The 16,553-nt window shown below is 38.7% G+C and overlaps 1 protein-coding gene across 7 annotated transcripts in view; it reads right to left on the reverse strand.

Annotated features, from left to right (window-relative positions):
* The window catches only part of strbp (spermatid perinuclear RNA binding protein), an 82,254-nt gene that overhangs the window by 12,216 nt on the left and 53,485 nt on the right, over window positions 1-16,553 (reverse strand). For 6 of the 7 annotated variants that reach the window (XM_067484889.1, XM_067484892.1, XM_067484891.1 and 3 more), the window contains 14 exons: window positions 14,929-15,182; window positions 13,977-14,145; window positions 11,167-11,434; window positions 8,445-8,557; window positions 7,495-7,590; window positions 6,972-7,083; window positions 6,065-6,162; window positions 4,593-4,698; window positions 3,372-3,455; window positions 2,622-2,830; window positions 1,637-1,786; window positions 1,281-1,415; window positions 537-677; window positions 82-211 (listed from right to left, as the gene is read on the reverse strand). In XM_067484889.1, the coding sequence (XP_067340990.1) occupies window positions 82-211; window positions 537-677; window positions 1,281-1,415; window positions 1,637-1,786; window positions 2,622-2,830; window positions 3,372-3,455; window positions 4,593-4,698; window positions 6,065-6,162; window positions 6,972-7,083; window positions 7,495-7,590; window positions 8,445-8,557; window positions 11,167-11,434; window positions 13,977-14,145; window positions 14,929-15,182 (2,065 nt within the window). The remainder of the gene's footprint in view (window positions 1-81; window positions 212-536; window positions 678-1,280; window positions 1,416-1,636; window positions 1,787-2,621; window positions 2,831-3,371; window positions 3,456-4,592; window positions 4,699-6,064; window positions 6,163-6,971; window positions 7,084-7,494; window positions 7,591-8,444; window positions 8,558-11,166; window positions 11,435-13,976; window positions 14,146-14,928; window positions 15,183-16,553) is intronic. The other variant, XM_067484893.1, reaches the window with a different exon arrangement.

Genomic DNA, 16,553 nt, shown 5'->3' on the forward strand with positions numbered 1-16,553 from the left:
TTGTTTGTGTGTATTTGCTTTTACCTAATTCTGTTATATTATTTAAGTTTATAAAATTGCCCTTGGAAAAGACTAAGGTACCTGGAGTAACATATCCAGGTGCGGCCGCACTGATAAAGGCTCCTCTTGCGAGGGCTGCTCTTCCTCTTCCTCTGGCTACCTGAGCTGCTACTGCTGAGGCTGCTGCTGCTGCTGCCAGAGCTCCTTTAGTCTGAACACACACATGCAACACATATTCAATGTGTTATTTAAACACAGAGACGAGAACAACAATTTTCAATATCATTCTAATGCATTATGGACCTGTTCACAAATCTGTAATCACACAAGCTCATTGATAGTGGAAGAGAGCTGATCTTAGCACTGTCAAGTACCTGTCTGTTCAGACACGTGTGAAACACAATATTATTTAATGGGTGAACAAAATGAACGAATTGTATCGTTTGTCTGTTGAGGCAACGCTGCCCTGGATTAATATTTAAATAGATTATTATTTTAAGGTTTTCTGACAGTTTGGCTCTCAATGAAAACCTTACCTGAGGCAGTATCTTCTTTTTCTTGTTTGCAGCTGCGTTGGGACCAGAGAAGAGTTTTTCCAGAGCTGCTAGAGCAGCGCTGGCCTTTGCTACCTTTTTGTTGGGGCCTGCCCCACGAAATTTCTGCCCATCAACCTCCACCTGACATGAATATACATGAACACAGACAAAAAAGCAAACTGCATGTTGATCTGGAGCCATGATATAATTTTTCCACCAAAATATTTTCGTTCTAATTATGTTTGTATTGTACAGTTTTGACAAAGCTGTACTTTTTATATTACAGCTTTGTCAAAACTAATAATCACACAGTGATGCTAAGGTAGTCATCATCAGTAACTCAGCCAGTGAGACTGGGTGAACAGGACGACTTGTTTAGTGGCGCCCTGCTGTGAAGCAGGCCTGCTAATCAATCAGCAGAGCGATGGAGCAGCGAGGCATGTCGGAAAACAACACGCCCCGCAGAGAAAAGGCCTGGTCCAGGAACCAAGCTGACTGATTGACTCTAACGGTGATCCGGGTATGTGTGTGTGTGTGTGTGTGTGTGTGTGTGTGTGTGTGTATGCTTTCTTGCCTCTATATGTATCTCCCTATACAGTAGCTGAAGTGCATGTGTACGGGTGAAACTTGAACATTTTTTATAAATCTTTGTATATCTTTTACCATGGCTTCACACTCTTGTAAACATGAACATGTGCTTTATAATCTTTTTCCAGCATCAGTTTGTGTATATAAAACTCTCACCTCCATAACAAAGCGTTTGTCATGGCTGCCTCCACTTTCAGAGATGAGTTCATATTTGAGGCCTCGTCTCTTCTCATTTAGCTCCATGACGGGATTCTTCCCACTTGCTGTCAGTATGGGACCCTGAGTTCGCACCTAGGGAATGAGGATACTAAAGTAATTTAATTTAAAAGCATCAAATCTTTGCTTGCACATGTTGGATAGCAAACTTGGGAGATCAATCATAATATGCAACACCAAAGGTAATGTGGGAATAATAGAGCATGACTGAAAACTCTATTTGTCTAACATTTTATTTCCTTAAACCCCACTGACTGCGTGTTGCATTTTAGTAATTAAAAAAAAAAAAAACCCACCTCTAGTGTGTTAGAACTGTCCGAGGAGTGTGTTGGGTTATTGCTAGTGTGTGAGGACTCGCTCTTCCCCTCACCATCCGACTTTTCATCCGAGCTCATTGGGTCCAGGTCTGAGTCAAAACCTGTTGGATAGCCCATCGCCTGGAGAACCTAGGGGTAGGTGTCAAAGTGTTTTAAAAAGAAGTTAAGAGAATGGTACATGGCAGGAAAAGAATAGGAAAAAATTCGCACTTCCTTAAATTATAAATACAACTACAAATATCGTCCTACAGTATACTGCATGTACTGAAATGACTAAGTTCAATGTGCAAATGGCTACAAAAAAAGACATTCTGACAAGCAGGTTTTAAAGAGTCACATTTGCTAAAAGAAAACAGAGCAGCAAAGTCATTCAAAAGTAAACAGATATGCAGGCACATGAGTAAAGCAGAATGAACGTTTTTGATCTAAATAGGTGATTGTGTTACATCTGGTGAACCAGCCACTTCACTGTGAGAATGTGTGAGAGGGAATACAGTCAATAGATAAACTGAGGGAGAAAAAGCAAGATCAAAAGGTGAGTACATGACAGAAAGAAAGTGAGAGAGAAGGAGAAGAGAAGGTAGAGAGATGGAGAGAAAGAGCCTTTTATGGGAATGGAGCGAATAGTGGATTATCCCAGCTCTGTGCTCTGGAGAGCCTCTTTGTTCACAACCGCTTTGGGATTACATGGATTTGCCCACCTCCATCCTCCCTCTTCCACACACACATGCACGCAGGCAGGCACACACGCACATGCTCACACACAGACACACTAAAAGTCAACCAGAGACAAAAACATAGTTAGATACACACAGATGTGAATGCTGGTGTAACTTAGAAAGTTCTTCTTAGAAAGTAGCCAAAAAAAATCTCAAAAACATAAATCAGCAACAGTTAAATTTAGATATTATAAATCAGTCACAAGCTATACAGTTCACTCCATTTCTTTTATTTGCCTTCTTACCTTGACAGCAACATGGAGCTTGGCAGTCTTCTTGGAAGATCCAGATGCTTCATAAACAATTCCATCCAGATCCACAGACATGGTAAAGACTGGAGCATGAACCGGTCCCGACTGGGACAGCAGGCGATACTGCAGCCCCGGCCGGATCTGGTTCAAACGCATCAGGGCATTCATTGGCTGGTTGGAGTCTATGGCTTTACTGTCCAGGACTAATGAAGAAAATTGAGGGGAGTATAATTAAATCAAAAAGATAATTTAATGTACAGTGTATACCTTAACCAACTAGAGGTATACAGACTTGGCCAATTTTTAGATACTTTATGTAATCAATAATTTCAGCACTTTGTTCTTTTGTTTCAATGATGAAAATGAACCTCTCTATTTTTGTTCCCCTTCAATTGCTTTCCTCCTGTTTGCTAATATCTAAAAATGCCCTTCTGTCTCCATTAGGAGTGGTTCATCTTCTTGTAGAGAGAAAGAACTGGGGCTGGTAAGGTGGCCGACTCAAACACTGGCAATCAATACTATTGATCTGTCTCCAAGCAATGGAAGGGAGAGATACAGACAAGGGAAAAACAGAAAACATAGAGACAATGGGAAGAGAAGCAAGGGATGTCTGTAGACAACATAATATAACTACTATGACTCCACCAAGGCAGAGTGAATCCTACTACCTACTCTACTTTATTTTCTTTCAAGTTTTAAAATAGTTTAGGACTATTAAACACTTTATTTCCCCCCTTTTCTTACCTTTCCTTAGATTCCTTTTCATCTTCTTAATGAGGTCCTTGTCATCCATTGCTCCATCTTCATATGGTCTCTTTAGACCTAAGCCTAAGAAGAGGAGACACAAATAAACGGAGAATTACTAATGCATTGCTAAGTACAAGAGTTGTTTATAAGGGCATACTGCACACACAGGCGCATGTGTGTGACAGGGAGGCAAAGTTTCAGAAAACAAACAGTACACAAGAACAAGCATAAAGAAGGATAAACTCCAAGATAAGATCAATAGAAGAGACAGTGCCGACAAGCAAATAGTCAAACAACGAAGGAGACATACACTATATTGCCAAAAGTATTCGCTCACCTGCCTTTAGACCCATATGAACTTTTGTGACATCCGATTCTTAATCCATAGGGTTTATTATGACGTCGGCCCACCCTTTGCAGCTATAACAGCTTCAACACTTCTGGGAAGGCTTTCCACTAGGTTTAGGAGTGTGTTTATGAAATACATAATACACAATATGCAGTCTTCACTCTAATTCATCCCAAAGGCATTCTATCGGGGTGAAGTCGGGACTCTGTGCAGGCCAGTCAAGTTCTTCCACACCAAACTCACTCATCCATGTCTTTATGGATCTTGCTTTGTGCACCTGAATTCATTTATTTGGATGGGTGAGCGAATACTTTTGGCAATATAGTGTATAAGCTCCTCTTCTACATACACTTTAATCTGTAAACGCTCCATATCACTGTCATGATGTATGAAAAGTCAGAGCTGATTTTCCATGAAATTCACTTTGGAAATTTGCCAAATTATGATTTGTGGAGTGTGAATAAGAGCAGAAATATTCCTGCACTGTGTGACACTGAAGCCCCTCTCACTCCACACAAACACACAAAGGAAAAAGCCATAATGATTGTTATGTAGGAAAACCAACTAACACATCAAGAAGGGTCAAGTCATGTGTGAAAAGATTAAACAAGCCCTCAGTCTGACCCAAATACCAAAACTGAAGCCAGGTCCAGTTCAATTCCCAACTAAGCTTTCAGACAGATTAACTGAGACACGATGAAAGATGGATTCATACTTCCTGAAAGCCTGAAAAGACAGATAATCAGGGACATGCAGGCACCAAGTGAAAGACAAACATGTGGATGATGAAACGGATGAGGGACAAGGATACACAGAGGCTAAGACAAGGGATGAGGGCTGAACAGACACACAGTTGGACACATACACACCTTCTTTTTCAGGCCAAGGATATTTCTGTGATGGTTTATTTGAGGGAAGAGGCTCCATCTCCAAGACTTTGTAGATCTGTCCAAAAGCCATAAGTCTGAGAGCATGCTGTTGAAAGAAAGAAAGAAAAGTGGAGGAGATAAATTCAAATTATACAGACTGTAAATACATCAAGAGAATCACATTATTTTCTGTTCTTACACCATGAAAGATGTTTTCCGGATTATTTAAAAATCAGCTTCTATAAAGTTGAGGGAGTCAGAAATCAAATTAAAACTGAAGCAGCAGAGGCTGAAGTTGTGTGACTTATTTTCTGGATTAAGTAATCCTAAAAAACACTGGATTTTTTCATTAGTTCCATCCTGATTTCTAAATAACCTTCTGATTACCATGACAGATTTTCAGGTTAGTCTCAAACCCAATCTGGTATAATGGCTACTCAAACTCTATAAAACTTAAGAGCCACAGAAAATGGCTAGTAGTACTGATGAGTACACTATACTTTGTGTGTACAACTAGATGGAGTGGAGTTTCACTCTCCATCTTACCACAGAAAAGGTGAGGTCACTGTGCTAATGCAGGACAACCCAGCAGCATGTGAATTTTAAGAAACTGGGAGAGACAATAATTAACATCAGCTTGAGCTCCTTTGATCAGGCTTCTAAAATCACATTTTGTTTCACAAAAGGTAGTAAACCTGTACTGTAAAGAAGCACTTGTTTTTGGAAAGGACTGGGTATTAATGCATGTCTACATTTGCCTTAAAAAAGAAAAAGGTTTCACCAAGGCAAGTACGCCCACTGTCAACATGTCAATAACATCAGCAAATATACTGACCAGTGTTCCTCAGTGTTTCATTATCATTCTTGATCTACTGTATTTTCTGTATCTACATATTCTAAGTCTGCACAAACAATTGGAAAGATAACTGCAATGGCGCAAGTGGCTCTGCTAATATAAATCCATTAGGGAGGTAGAGTGTCTCAGATATTCATGAGGCTCATAGCTCATCGACAGGAACACCCCCCTCTTTCCTATCTGCTCTTGTATCTGCTCCAATACAATTATCCCCATTGACATTCCAGCCTCGTTCAGGCTGCCTTCAAAGGAAATGAACGGCAGGATTCACTAAGCCATGCAACTCAGAGGCTGCCCTGCTCAGTCAAGTGTGTGTGAAGACGGACATGACAGCATGCATGCACAAAAGTGCTTGCACACAAAATACTGTCCTCAGGGTGTCAGAGATGGATTTATGGCAATAGTTTCCCACACAAATCATTAAAATGCAGTACAACATAGCACATGCACGCTCAGGCAAGCATGTGTGTATAAGTGTGCATGCAGATTGTGTGGTCGGGATGGCGGTTTGGTAATAGGTGTGTTGCTTACAGATCTCCACACAGTGACAGCTCAGGGCAAAAACAGCTAGGTGGTAACAACAGTGTCTTTAAGCTAGTGTTTTGTGTGTGTGTACCTGTGCACTGTAGGTAATGGCCTCAGCCTGCTGGTCGGTCATGTTGGCTAGTGTGTTTGTTGGCTCTTTCTCACATGGGTCATGTAAACCCGGACCACCTAGGGGAAGAAAATGAAATTTGCGCATAAACACAAAGTCACACAAAGCCAGCTGTTGTCATTTTACAATATGTAGTAACACTCTGTGACATCTAGTTAGGCCTCACTGTCACAACACAAGGGACAGTGGAAACTTTGCTAATTAAAATCAGCACCAGCAGCAACACGTAAGTCTAACTGGTCAAATCTGCTGGGGGTCCTTCAAAGCTGTCCCTCAATTTAAAAAGGTTAAAGTCTCCAACCTGTTGTTCCACCACATTTGTCTCAACTTTGATTATTGCAGGAGCAAAAATATTTTCTTGCAAATGCAGCACATCCCTGAAATTTTAACTTGAAGTATTTTTCTTTGAGTTTTTATTTAAACCTTTATATACACTCTTGTTTTCTCTATTAAAATACATTTAAAATGTTCTCTCAGTCCTTTAACTAATAAGCCTCAGTTTTAAAGGACATCACTGAACTAAATCTGTAAAATTACATAAAATTAAGCTCGGACATATGTAGGCATGCTTTTGAATAATTTAAGATTCTCCAAGGATGCAGAACATTTTGTAAAGAAACACTTCAGCTGGTGCTAATTAAGATGCTCTCTTAATGATGTCCTGCATCTGCTCTGCTGGCTCATTGATGCTGTTTCAACCTCTCAAACCGAAACATCTAAAAATGTGCCGCCCAGAACCTATGTTCTTGCTCACGTACCCATGTTACCTAAGATATGTTCAGCAATGCCAAGAATTTACATCAAATCCCACAGCTGCTTTCAACTGTTGATTGTCAGATCTTTCCAGTTGTATAATTATGTTCCATACCTGGTAGCAGTATGCCTGAGGCCAGACACTCCATGACTCGACGGAGGGCTTCTCCTGCCCCAAGAGGTCTGTTGCAGGTAGCAATTGCCTTCTCACAGATAAGCTCTAAGGGCTGCAAGAAAACAAACAAACACACACACACACACAGATAATATATAATCATTAAAATAATGTGCCATGCCAATAAAAGGTACCAAAAAGACATAACTCAAAACCAAAATAAAACTTGTCTAGGAAATGTAGACTAATATAACATAATATTTTTTAGAGTCATCATCTGATGGTCTTGCCAACAAGCTTAATAGTAGTTAAAACAGATCTTAACGGGCTATTTTATGGTGTGCATTGGACTCCTTCACATTTCACTAAAGATGTGATGCTTCAATTACTGTTTGGGAGATTTAATGGGTTTGGAAAAATAACAGCACAATAAAAAAGTAATAAGTACAAAGACAACTGAACACTTTCCTGTCATTTTTTAGAATTAATACTCAAGCACAGGCAATTACAGCACATGACTCACCCATCCATTGAGAGGCTCCCAGATGGGGTGTCTATTGCACATGTCTCTTAGTATCCTGAGAATAATAACGCAGGACTTAAGCCCGTTCACTCGAGCCTGATAGAGGTGAAAGAAGAGGGAAAAAAACGGAAACATGGAAGGAGGCAAGGAGGAATATTAAACAGAAAGAGGGAGGAAGGGATCAAATTGAGCAAAGGACAAGCGATATTCAAACAAACATACAGCCTGCTTTCAAACCACAAAGCCAGACTCATAATGAAGTGATTATATAAGTCTGAAACTCTGCAAGAGCTGGCCACAGAGATCAAATTATGTGTTATATTTAGTTGATTTATTTAGAGGACTAAACATGTTTTTGCACAAATATTCTTCTAAATATAATTTTGAGTTTTGTCTCTTTTTTGTCAGTAACGTCAGTGAGTTGGAATACAGATGGGGAAGGGTATGGGAAGGGAATCAAAGGGAAGCATTGGCATACTGTACAGAGCAGACAAGTTCACAAAGTAGCCAAAAAAACAAGTATCCACTGCTTTTGTAGCCTTACGATCCATCCTACTTAAAATTTTCCTGCTTACTCAGCTTAGCCAGTGGAGTGAACCATTATACTGTACATAGTAAACATTGTTTAAGAATGACAAAATCTGAAAGTAATACTGTATGTGATTTGAGTTCAATACTTTTTGTTCACAGTGTTGTAACATCCTTCAAATTGAGCTGCAGATTAAAGAACCATACAGCCTTTAATTATCAGACAATTTAACGATGCCAGCATATAGATTTATATTGCTGATAATCAAATTGTATGTTTTTCACACAGCTGTTCTTGATTAGTGTAAATTGAGAGGGCGTAACAAGCACCACAGTATCAGCTGACAGTTTATTCCCTCTGGGTGATTCGTCAGGCTACAATAAGCATCAGGCAGGAAGACAGGAAGTGAGTGGGTGCCGACCTGGAACCACTTGGCGTGTCGCAGCGCTGCCAGGGCCAACAGACATCTGTGTCTATCCAGCACCTCCCCCTCCTCCTCCTCAGCCTCCACTGTGTGCGCAGCAGCACCCAACACTGCCACAAAACAATAACAACCCAATGTAGAGAACATAAAACGCACACACGTCAGTTCTGAGTGTGTGTGTTTGAGTTTTGCGTGTGTGAATGTATGCAAACACACGTGAAGTTGTGCATGAATGCACACATACATACACGCATGCATGGATATTCTGGTACATACAAGGTGCTTTTCATGCCATAAAGTTGTTTCTCTCCATGTAAAAAGTACTCACTCTTTACGGGTCACAGATCTGAGATGAATGTTTGTTAGCTGTGTCATTTTCAACACTGTGATCAGTAGAACATGTGTTAAATGCAGCACATGTTGACATCCACAGGACATACTAAAAGAGGATGCACTGTTCTTCTTATAGATAAATGTGTTGAAAATTAGACACGCTATTCAACAATGATTTTGTAGTTTACATCCATCCGTCACTGACAAATCAGTTAAAAGGAGAGCAACCAGGGTCACAAGGGAAGAGACAACTTTGTGGATGGAGAACCCCTCCCACACAGACATACACCAAACAAATACCTAAGGAGTGTTTGATTTACTGTGTGTGGGCACTGTTAGGAGTCATATCCAGTCATTGCGCTGTGCCCAGCAAGGTAAATCAATCATGCCTTTATGTATTTGAAGAGGGTTTCATATATTTTGATACAGTCAATTTCATGACATCAAAATAGGAGTTTGTTTTTCTTCTGCATTACTTAAGGTGCACTTGATTTTACAGGCCCATACAAGAAATTGTGCAGAAAAAGCAATTCAACACCATGTCTGGAAAAACACAGAATCAAGCGCTTCTAAAGTAGAACTAAAAAGAAAGAACTATACAATAGTTTGACCCAATCTAAGACAACCACAAAACAGGAGGGATCAAGGCAGGGTTTTACTGAGTGGATCTCTGTTGATAAAAGAGGAGCATTTTTAGACTTGTATATATTTATGCATTTGATTCATGCTACCCAACACACCAAACTGTTTAAGGTAACTACAATCTCACCCATTCTGCAGCTTAACATATAGTTAAATGTCTCTCATATGAAAGGTGACCCGAATCAAATGCAATTGTATGGTATGAGGGCTTCCAAAAAGAATGTATTATGTGTTGGACCTATTTAAAGTGAATAAATCTAAAGAGCCCCTTGAGTCTTTTATCAAAAACAATTATCTACTGTAGGGAACTTTTTTTAACATCATCTCTATCTTGCAAAGAGATAATCCTTTTTTTAAGAGGTATTAAACTGTGTGTCAAATGTATGTGATGTGTAGCAGCAAGAGAACATCTATCTGACATTATCCATGTAGGTCTTAATTTTATCTAATGCATGGGAAAGTGTGCGTGGATGTTTCTGTTTGAAGTATATTGGACTATCTCACGCTTTGTCAGACTGGTCCCAGCTGTATGTGGGACCAGCGTGCTGCTAGTGGATCATTATAGTCTTTCTCGTCCTCTCGCTTGTCCTCCCACTGTTCTCTCAAAGGCTCTGCTGTCCCTCACCCAGCATTCGCTCGTCTATTATCACCTTCTCCTTCTGCATTACTAAAGCTGCTCTTGCCCTCAGTCTCATTTAAAAAACTGTCTTTGCCAATGTCTTTCCTCTAATTTACTGTCACACCACCCTACCTTACTGGCCCTGAGACCACACAAAGAACATTTTCAGAGCTTAATGAGCACACATGCATGCAATATACATACATATACAAAAGGAACATTTGTGTTAAATAAAATATGTTACTGTACATAGTCGTTTAAATGTGGAGGTGAAGTAACTTCCGGTCAAGTGGCAACTCATTAAAATGGCAGCCAAATGCTATTTTAAACCAGTATATTTAAGTCATTATTGATCCATCAAAAAACCTTAAAATAGCCACAACTGACAATATTATTCTGCACACATGGGAATCTTACAACAAAAGTCTAATGTGTGTCAACCATGTTGTTGTGCTTATCAGATATTTCACTTTCTGATATGTTTCTAATAATGCCTTATCAGGCAAGAGCAGTCACAGTTAAAATAGAAGAGCTTTTAAAATTGGACCACACTGCAGCTACTTATGACTGTTGAGGTACGTTTTGATGTCTAGAATTATCAGTCTCTGCCGTTTGAATTATCCTCACAGCCCACATATTTCAATCTCCAATAGTGCCCATCTCAGTGACAGGTATCTTTATCCATCACATAAAAAAATAATCTGTGTGCATGCCTTCTCCTGCTTGTGGTTGAGTGAATGTGTATTCATGCCTTGTGCTCTTATTGGTGTCTGAAGACAGAAAAATAGGAGCAGTTGTCTCCATCTAGCCTTGGCACATAAAATGATGTAAGGCTAACCTTTGTGCTATCTCTCATCTCTCCCTGAGACCTGAGTGCCTAGTTGGACAGGAGCCACAGGATGGATGGGCAGCTAGCTACAGCTTAGTTATTGATTTTACTGGCCTTGCTTCATTGTCCCACCTTCCACAACCAATTATAACCAGTGTCTGCTACCCATTAAAACAGGGGAATGAGAATGGGAAGGCTAAATCTCTTGTATGAGAGAAACTGAGTTCTATATAAAAACATATTTAAATATAATGAAATGAAATTCAGTATGTCATTTTCTATCTCTGTGTTCCTACCTCGCTCATCCTTCTTCTCCTGCTCTTCCTCTTCCTTCTCCACTGTGGCTCCCTCTCTTTCTTCCCCATTCTCCACCTCTTCCCCCAACTCCTCCTCTTCTTCGTCTTCTTTTTCGTCTTCTTCTTCCTCTTCTTCTTCCTCATCTTCCCTCATGGCAGGTGAGGTGAGGGTAATCTTCAGTATGAGTTTGGGCTCTGTTGTAGCTTGTACCAAGATGGCAGCCTCAGATAAGGAGCTTGTGACCTCATATTTCTCTTCCGTCAGCTTCTATCAAGTATCAAACAGACAGAAGTGGATGATCTGAGGCCCAAGTCACACCATATTTCAGTACAGATAGAGAAGAAGAAGCTAAATAAGCCTGCTGTTGCTTTTTAACAATCAAACATCACTAGGTGTAAAAGGAGAATAATTAAGTGAAAAAAATTAAATAACCAGTGGTCTTACAGATTCCATATGTGATAAAGGAACAGGAATCATTTGATGTGGAAGATATAACCTTGTAAATCCTCACGATTTTTAAATGTATTATAATCATCTTGTGCGTGTTTTCAATTATTGAATCTATATATATACTGATCAGCCACATCATTAAAAGCACCTGCCTAATAATGTGCACTTTAGGTGGACTCCATGGACTCCATAAGACTTCTAAAAGTGTCATCCGGCACCTTGACATCAGCAGCATTATGTTTAAGTCCTTTAAATTGTACGTTGGGGTCTCAATGGATCTATATGGTCTTCATATCTTCTCCTGGTAAACAATAGTGTACCCAGGGTCCAAATGCTGTATACAAAAAAATTAAATAAACAAAATACCTAAACAAAACAACAACAAACAATCAGACCAGAGCACCTTTTTGTATTGCTCTATAATCCAATTCTGATGCTGATGTGCCCATTGCTGGCACATTTGATAATGGACAGGGTTTATTATGGGCACTCTTACTACGATTCACTGAGGCCTGTCAATCATAGACAGCATGCTGTTTTTCAGCAATTTTGCTACACTAGCTTTGTGTGAGATGGGATGCATCAATAAACCACCTTAGTGGTTCATAGGTTGTCCTCCCTTGGAGCAGTTTGGGTAGGTATTGACTGAGTCCCAGGAAACACCCTACAAGAATGGAGTTTAAAAAAACCTCTGACCGAGTCCACTGTCCATTATAGTTTGGCTCTTGTCAAACTTGCCTATCATCAGCTTCCAACATATCAGATTCATGAACTAATTGATTTTTGTAATGAGATAATCCCATCTAACTTATTACCATCTGTCAGTGGTTTTAATGTTGTGGCTGCAGCTTGACTGTGTTTGTATATGTGTGTCGCTATGTCTCACACAAACACACACACACACACACACACACACACACACACACACACACACACACACACACACACACACACACACACACACACACACACACACGGGAAAAATGGATGCATTGAATAATTTCAGCACTAGCTGACTAGGTTGTGGAGTTATTGCTAAATGCATTCTCTCCTAACAGATCTTAAGTTAATGCAGGCCTTGATCTGACTGACTATATCCAAATTATTTAATAGCAATAGGAACTGTAATTCATGGGAGCTCAAGAATGTAACTTAGGGTTTAAAGTGCATATTTCAGTTTGAATCCAAATTTAGAAAAATTACAGTATGTAGAAACTAGATTTGAAGGGGGCCTGGTAGCTCAGTGGTAGAGCATTAGGTTGGGAACCAGAAGGTCATGGGTTCAATTCCCAACCCACCTGAAATGTATGTTCATATCTATAATGTCAATCATTGAAAATTTGACTTGTGGAGGAGTGTCTGCAGGAGACTCAGTGACTGACCAATATTAGCCAACATTTACATGGCTGACTTAATGTAACACATTCTTCACAGTTTTATAAAGCTTACTATCACCAGGTTAAATCAAATTAGTGTTGGTCATCTAATGCTGGCAGGGTTATTATTACCAATAACACAAATGAATATACAAGGATCAACTTGTGTCCACTGTTTCTTGCATTAGTAAATATTATTATTCACACAAACTATGATTTACACAAAAGGAGAGATGCAGGGGCAGGAGGAGAGAGTTCACAGAGAAGGGAGAGTTTTAAAAAAATAATCTAAAATCTCCACTTAAAAAAATATTTTTTTTTAAATGGACATCTTAGAAAAAAAACAACAACCTGCAAAGTGCACTTTAATTACTAGGTTATTTATATGTATAACAGACAAGTCAATAATCATTATTTAACATGCAGTGAAAAAATATATACAGTACATTTGTACATTCTGAATTTTGTTTGCCATAGGTGGCCACTCTTTGTGTGCCATAGGTGTCAGTGTGTTTTTTCATCCTGTGTGTGAAATTCAGAAGCTTCACTCCTGTGCCATTATTTGTTAATGAGAAACATGACACTGACAAAGTGATAAGAGTATTAATCACACAGTGCTCATACGTATCAAAACACCTCTCAACTACTCACTTGGCAATAGTATTCCCCCCCCCCACCACACACACACACACAGCACTGGACTTAAGCAGAAACACTTTTATAAAATGTGGAAGCTGATCTAAGTTGCTTAATATCTGATACTGGAGAAGTCTGTGATATAACAATAGTACTTTAGTACTTTAATTACATTTAGGATACTCATCATCACAGTACTCAAATTTTAATAAAAGGCAAAGATGCAACCGTGCTTTTACATCTACAGGCTTGGAGGTGAGAAAACAGAAAACAGAAGAAAAACCGGTAACAGTAGTCTGTATATACACAATAGTGCAGGGGTTTGCATGTTTTCATGTGTGTCTAACCTCTATCTGTGTGGGTAAATTGTGACAGACAGTGTCCAGCAGTGTCTGTGTTGGTTTGTCTCTGCACATCAGCACCAGCTCCAGGTCCATGTCACCTTTTATGAGGAGGCCTTTGGCCACCAGACCAATCCTCATCACTCCACACAGCACGCCACCACTGCTGGAGTCCCTTTTTTTAAAGAAAAAAAAAAAGATTCTATATGTAGAATTCACATGATATGTGCTTTTACAATGCAATGACAAACATATTTCAATTCAAACAGTAGTTGAAGAACTGAAAAGCAATCAATATCCACGTCAATATCCTATTGGGAATTAAAATAGTTAATTAATATGGTAATATTAATATTAATAAATATTATATTAATATCTTAATATAATATAATTAATATGAATATTAAAAAAATAATATTAGTATATACATGTATAATATCTAAGTAAGTGTTTGATAAAATATCAACAAATTCTTTCAACGCTATTTGGTTTTAGATGTTGCCTCATGTTTGCAAAATGTACACACTTTTAACCCAAAACTAAGTGCCTTAATATTTTAGTTAAAGGTAAAAACAATTTGTTCTAAAACATTATCTAGATTATATGTGGCATGTCAATAATCTCAGTAATGTCAATTTAATTCATTTAGATTTGTTTAGTAAATGAACTGCTTCAACAGTTTTATATCTTTAAAAAGTAACAATGATTTGAGTGAAATACATTATGTAATAATTGTAACTATTGACAATAGCTATCTGACAATAGCTTAATAATATAGAACTTTGATATTTAAATTAGGTTATTAAATATTTCTAACTGATTCCACAAATTTTCATAAATAATGTTAATGTAAATTAACTTATTGACTGTAAGTCAATAAGTCAATTTACATTAACTAAACCATTAAAGGCATAAACAAAAATAACAACAGCTCTACTATGCATCACTACTAATTCACCTGTAACTGTCATTTATTTCATTGCAGGGCTCATCTCCAGGGTCATCCTCCTCTGTGCTGTCTGTGGGTTGGCTATCAATCTGGCTGTGGACTTCAGTGTTGGTCTGATCCAGCCAATCGGAAACATGTTTGAGGGCCCTCTCGACAGTGGACACTAGCGTCTGAACTGCCTCCAGCTCTTGAGAGGATGGGTAAATGGTGGAGTGTTTTGCCATGACATGGCGGTCATCATTACTAAAAGAACGGAAGGACCTCTGAAAGGGAGAGGAGCATGAGAAAGAGCCTAGAGTTAAAAATACAGTTTAATTTATTCTGATTATACACACAAATTCTCTGTCCCCCCCCCCTTTTTTTTTTTTTTTTTACAAAAAGGCACCCCTGGAGAGGTTTTCAATAACATACTGTGTTTTAATCCATCAAATCAATCTTTAATTTTCCTATTGGCAATAAACTTATACTATATATTAAAAAAAAGATGTAAAAGAAAACACATTTGCAATACAGCAGACTAGAACACACAAGACAAACATGTTCATGTGTGATTCTGATGCATTTTTTTTTAGCAGACAGGACATGTATCTTTTTTTATGCGAAAGTAATCAATTCTTGGCTCAGTCACCGAGGCCATTTCATGGCACTGACCCTGACACACATGCCTGCACAAGTGCACACATTCACATATACACGCAGCTAACAGAAATTAATATGGCCACCATCTTGATATCCTCTCCGCCTGTCCTAATAAATCAGACATTCTGGCTCTGGGAATTCATGTCAGCTCTTCGGTCTCTACTCTGCTTCCTCTCACTCTTTTGAACATATAAAGAGGAAAAACATAAAAGGAGAGAGCAGGTGGGACAACAGAAGCCAAGAAAGAACATAATTAAGCAAAGCTGTTTTAATGTCTTGACAATAAATTGTATGTTAGAGATTAAACATCACAACATTAGATATTAGTTATTATAATTTAAATGTAAACTGATTCAAGAATTGGGGTAACCCTTTGCAAGCATATATATTTACAGAGAATCATAATATATTAACAAAACATATAATTTGATGTGATACACATGATGTCAAATCTCTGGGGGAACTTTATAATTAATAAAGTAAATATCTTCACGACAAATATTAAAACACAATATAACGATGCTTGCCAACACACTTTATTTCAGCAAACCACAACTGTTGTAAGCTGAATTTTACTTACTTTATGAAATTGTGCGTATCTGTAAGTCTGGGAAGTCAGTCAATTAAGGTACAAATAAGCTATTGTTGACTTCATCACTTGCACCTGAATCTGAAGAACGGAGTTCATTTTCAGACCTTTGGGGTTATCACACTGAGGTGTATAGTCCAGTTCAACATGAGGAGGCTGCTCTTAACAAGCTGCACAGGAGACATGCTTATCTCCAAGACTCACGTTTCACTTTATGGACTACACCCGTACAAACATCTTTGCAAACACACACAAAGTCATCAGTAATCAACACATACTGTACACATGTAACATGCACACACAGGAGATATTATTTTTTTCAGAGTGTTATGGCTAGTGTAGTGCGAGCACTACCCCCCACACACTTCATCAAATTCCTAATTGAACTAGTGACAGCCTCTTTCAC

This window comes from Channa argus, chromosome 18 (assembly GCF_033026475.1).
Source record: "Channa argus isolate prfri chromosome 18, Channa argus male v1.0, whole genome shotgun sequence".
In the NCBI taxonomy this organism is placed as follows: domain Eukaryota; kingdom Metazoa; phylum Chordata; class Actinopteri; order Anabantiformes; family Channidae; genus Channa; species Channa argus.